General features: G+C 43.6%; 3 protein-coding genes across 3 annotated transcripts in view; 2 read left to right on the top strand and 1 right to left on the bottom strand.

Annotated features, from left to right (window-relative positions):
- Window positions 1-1,361, bottom strand: part of LOC104963756 (proteasome subunit beta type-7-like) — a 6,185-nt gene extending 4,824 nt beyond the window's left edge. Inside the window, exon 1 of the mRNA XM_010792397.1 lies at window positions 1,268-1,361. Within this exon, the coding sequence (XP_010790699.1) occupies window positions 1,268-1,361 (94 nt within the window). The remainder of the gene's footprint in view (window positions 1-1,267) is intronic.
- The window catches only part of LOC104963762 (forkhead box protein P1-like), a 924,791-nt gene that overhangs the window by 492,838 nt on the left and 427,550 nt on the right, over window positions 1-4,403 (top strand). The window lies entirely within an intron of this gene.
- Window positions 1-4,403, top strand: part of LOC104963749 (mitochondrial import receptor subunit TOM40 homolog) — a 666,013-nt gene that overhangs the window by 303,627 nt on the left and 357,983 nt on the right. The window lies entirely within an intron of this gene.

Genomic DNA, 4,403 nt, shown 5'->3' with positions numbered 1-4,403 from the left:
TCTCTTCTGATATACTTGCTTACGTTGACCATGTTGCATTGGACATTTGGACAATCAATGCTAATAGAAGTGTGAGTGTTACATAGTGATGTCATTATGTGACGGAAGTAAACAAAGGAATCCAATGGAGGCGTTTGAGGCATTGGACATTTGGACCATTAATCAGAATCAGGTTTATTACCAGGTAGGTTTACACTTACGAGGAATTTGACTTGATGTCGTGGTGCATACATAAAAAACACAGATATGGTCATGAAGGATGGGTCATGACCGAAAGAACGAGATCGCGGATACAAGCGGCCGAGATGGGTTTCCTCCGCAGGGTGGCTGGCGTCTCCCTTAGGGATAAGGTGAGAAGTTCAGTCATCCGGGAGGGACTCGGAGTTGAACCGCTCCTCCTTGGCGTCGAAAGGAGCCAGTTGAGGTGGTTCGGGCACCTAGTTAGGATGCCACCTGGGCGCCTCCCTAGGGAGGTGTTCCAGGCACGTCCAGCTGGGAGGAGACCAAGGGGTAGACCTAGAACCAGGTGGAGGGATTATATCTCTTCGCTGGCCTGGGAGCGCCTTGGGACCCCCCAGTCAGAGCTGGTTGATGAGGGGAAAGGAAAGTTTGGGGCTCTCTGCTGGAACTGATACCTCCGAGACCCGACCACGGAGAAGCGGGAGAAGATGGATGGATGGATGGATGTTATTTTGCAGCCATCAAAACATGGTGTGAAGTATTTCAGTATTTGTCAGATAAATCAACACAGACTGTATCATTATTTATATTTCATATTTAAAAACAAATACAATGATCATATTTTTTTATTTAACCATGTTGTGGTCAGACAGTCAACCACTATGGTCCGAACCGAAGATTCTCAATAATTGAGAAATTTCCGTTCAATCATTCATCTATCAGAGGATAGATCCCACTGACTTTGATCATGCTCAAATTATTAATCTAGTGCCACCAGTGGGTCAAATCTTTAACTTATCTCATGAAATATCTCCCAGATGTATTTCGACATTACAAACATTCTTTATTTGCACATTTTTTTGTTGACTTTTGTAGCAACACAATGAGGTTGTTAAATGAGTGAAATGTCTCATCGACTACAGGGCGGATTATCAAAACAACATGCATAGACTGTCAATATTCAAAGTATTAAAAGAACAGAACAGATGATTGATTTGCATATTAGAAACCGGTCCAGATATTGAAAGGCAGTGAGTTGGCAGCAGCCGTGTTACAGTCTGTTCTCTGCATGAACACCATGACTCACCGTCACTGCAGTGCGTTTCTCTCTCTCTGCTGTTCGGGGACATTTCCTTGGCCTCCTCCTCCTGAACATTTACCTGAGGGCTGGTGAAGCTCATTCCACAGTCGCAGCAGTAAAACTCCTGTCAAAACTTGTCCGACCCACTCTGCACAGTTAAATATCTCTCTGGGCAAAAGGCAATAAAAAGAGAGACTTAAGTGTGGATTGTGAAATTGAATAGTTGAAAAGAAGGTCAAAATAAAGCCTAAGCTCTGCTCATACACCGAATACATGTCAATGCTTTCACACCGCCACTCAAGATAACATGTTACCCATCAGCCTCTATTGAATGTACTTTCTGTTATTATTAATAAATCAGTTTACCTTCCACAGCCCAAATAAAAACAAAGATTTTGAAACTTATCTCACCAAATTAGACAACCTCTCCCTCCCTGTTTAGTTAATGAACTTGCAGGACAACTTTATTACCTATTTAAGTACATGGAGGTCACTGAACTCAACAAAACACCTGTGTGTGTGTGTGTGTGTGTGTGTGTGTGTGTGTGTGTGTGTGTGTGTGTGTGTGTGTGTGTGTGTGTGTGTGTGTGTGTGTGTGTGTGTGTGTGTGTGTGTGTGTGTGTGTGTAGTGTGTCGTGTAGTGTGTGTGTGTGTGTGTGTGTGTGTGTGTGTGACCTAGCATTGCTATCCTTGTGGGGACCTACATATGTTTACACAGTCACGTGTGGGGACTGGCTTTCCTTATGGGGACAAAATGGAGGTCCCCATAAGGGGTATCATTAATTTTAGGGTGAAGACTTGGTTAGGGTTAGGCGTGTGTTGGTTAAGGTTAGGATAAGTCTCCAGGAAATGCATGTAAGTCTATGTCCCCTGAAGTAATATAAACATGGTGTGTGTGTGTGTGTGTGTGTGTGTGTGTGTGTGTGTGTGTGTGTGTGTGTGTGTGTGTGTGTGTGTGTGTGTGTGTGTGTGTGTGTGTGTGTGTGTGTGTGTGTGTGTGTGGGAGAGAGAGAGAGAGAGTGCGTGTGTGTGTGTTTCTGTCTGTGTGAGAGAGAGCGGGAGTGCGTGTGTGTGTGTGTGTGTGTGCGTGTGTGTGTGTGTGTGTGTGTGGGAGTGCGTGTGTGTGTGTGTGTGTGTGCGCGGGAGTGCGTGTGTGTGTGTGTGTGTGTGTGTGCGTGCATGCGGGTGTGTGTGTGTGCGCGTGCATGCGGGTGTGTGTGTGTGTGTGTGTGTGTGAGAGAGAGAGGCCTTTAACTCGTGAGATAAACAAATAATGTCAAATTGAAGATCCCTCTGTGTAATCACATGTGAAGCCGTGCAGGAGGAATACAGTGGGATACGGATATAAACTTTGTTCTTGTTAGTTTTACCCTAACATGACTTTAAATCCTCCCTGCAGCACCCTGAGGCAGTAAGTGGTCGTTAGGGAGGATTCACATCACCTGGTCTGTCTGCAGAAAAATCTATTTAAGTTCTCTCAGCTGGCTGCCACACATTGAGCTGCGTTTGGTTTGTGTGTTTGATTTGAACCTATTTTTATATCATTTCAATTAATCCTCTTTTAACTTAAGATCCTACATGTGTTTGGTCTTCCCTCTTTGACCTTCACTGAGAGAAGAAGTTTGAGAACATGTTAGAATAAGTTCAGCTCAAATCCTTGAAACTTCTGTCTTTTTCCCCCACTGTGGTTTCATCCAGTTTTATATTTTATGGTAACTTCTTATTTTACGGATATTTTACTCTGGAATTATTATTTTAGCATTCCCAAAAAGTTTACGTCATGTTGTGCTAATAAGAGGATAAAGGCAGTAGATGCACACAGATACAATTAATCCCAATATATTTATAATAGATTATGAATCTCAGTGAAGCAGGCTGTGCATTTGAAACCAACACACAGGTCAACAACCATTCATGTTTCTGGTGACTCTGAGATCACTTTTAGAGAGCGGACCAAGAATTTATAGAAACAGCGAATATGTGGTTTACAATCTTTAACATCTTTTACATTTGTTGACCTCTTTAAAGCTGATTTCAGAGTTGCCTTGCCAAACGGTGTGCCAGGATGTGAGAGCAGCGAAGTATTCAGGAAGTAGAGTGATGAAAGCCAGAGAACATAACTTGTTGGACTGCTTCACCTGTCGTCATCATCATCATCCCTGTGATCTGTTTTCTTTGAACACAACATTAAAACTGAGAGGCAGAACTGGCACATCAAGATCTCTGCAGTCAAAGGGCATTCAAGGTAAAGACCTTTCTGTCAACACTGCTGGACCGGTATGAGGCGTTGTTTCAACCGTTAACAGCGTGACACAACGTCGCTGACAAAAGCTGCTCATGGTGCCATGCCCTCATGCCTTTAGAGCAGATGAAAAAGGGAAACCGGCCAATAACCGTGAAAACAGAGCTGCAGACGGTGAGCTGTCACTCAGACATACAGGGATCAGCGGTGATTGTTCACCTGGCTCAACGGTTTCACAAAGAGCCGCTCGGACACAACCCACCAAACCCACAGAGTATTATTGTATTATAACGTCAAAACAACCTGTCTGTAGCGGTTACATTGCACGGGCAGAACAAAGCATTCTGGGAGAAACACCTGTCATTCCTGTCAGACACAATGATCTGTGCATCAACCTGTGGACACATTACATCAGATCAAGGAGATATCAGTTAGACAGCTAGTCATAATTAGCCTTGTATGCTGCACGTCTCACTCGGTTGGTTCGATGGAGTCTCCCCTGATATGTTATCGTGGTTGGAAAAATTCAATTTGCCATTTGAGAGATTGTCATATGTGTTAAGAGGACGTTTGTTTGGGAATGGTCTCAATTGCACCATAAACAAAAGAGGAATGTCTATCTAAAAATAGAACCAAGAAAGCACTCACAGTTGGTTAATGCACATCCTGGTGACGATTTTTTTTGTGTTATCTGTTTTTTGTTCTGTATTTTTTGTATGGATCATCAGAATGTTGCAGGAAAAAAANTGTGTGTGTGTGTGTGTGTGTGTGCGGGAGTGCGTGTGTGTGCGAGCGGGCGTGCATGCATGCGGGTGTGTGTGTGTGTGTGTGTGAGAGAGAGAGAGAGAGAGAGAGAGCCTTTAACTCGTGAGATAAACAAATAATGTCAAATTGAAGATC

This window comes from Notothenia coriiceps, unplaced genomic scaffold (genome assembly GCF_000735185.1).
Source record: "Notothenia coriiceps isolate Sejong01 unplaced genomic scaffold, NC01 NC01_scaffold00036400, whole genome shotgun sequence".
Lineage (NCBI taxonomy): Eukaryota > Metazoa > Chordata > Actinopteri > Perciformes > Nototheniidae > Notothenia > Notothenia coriiceps.
This window is presented reverse-complemented; position numbering and strand designations above follow the sequence as displayed.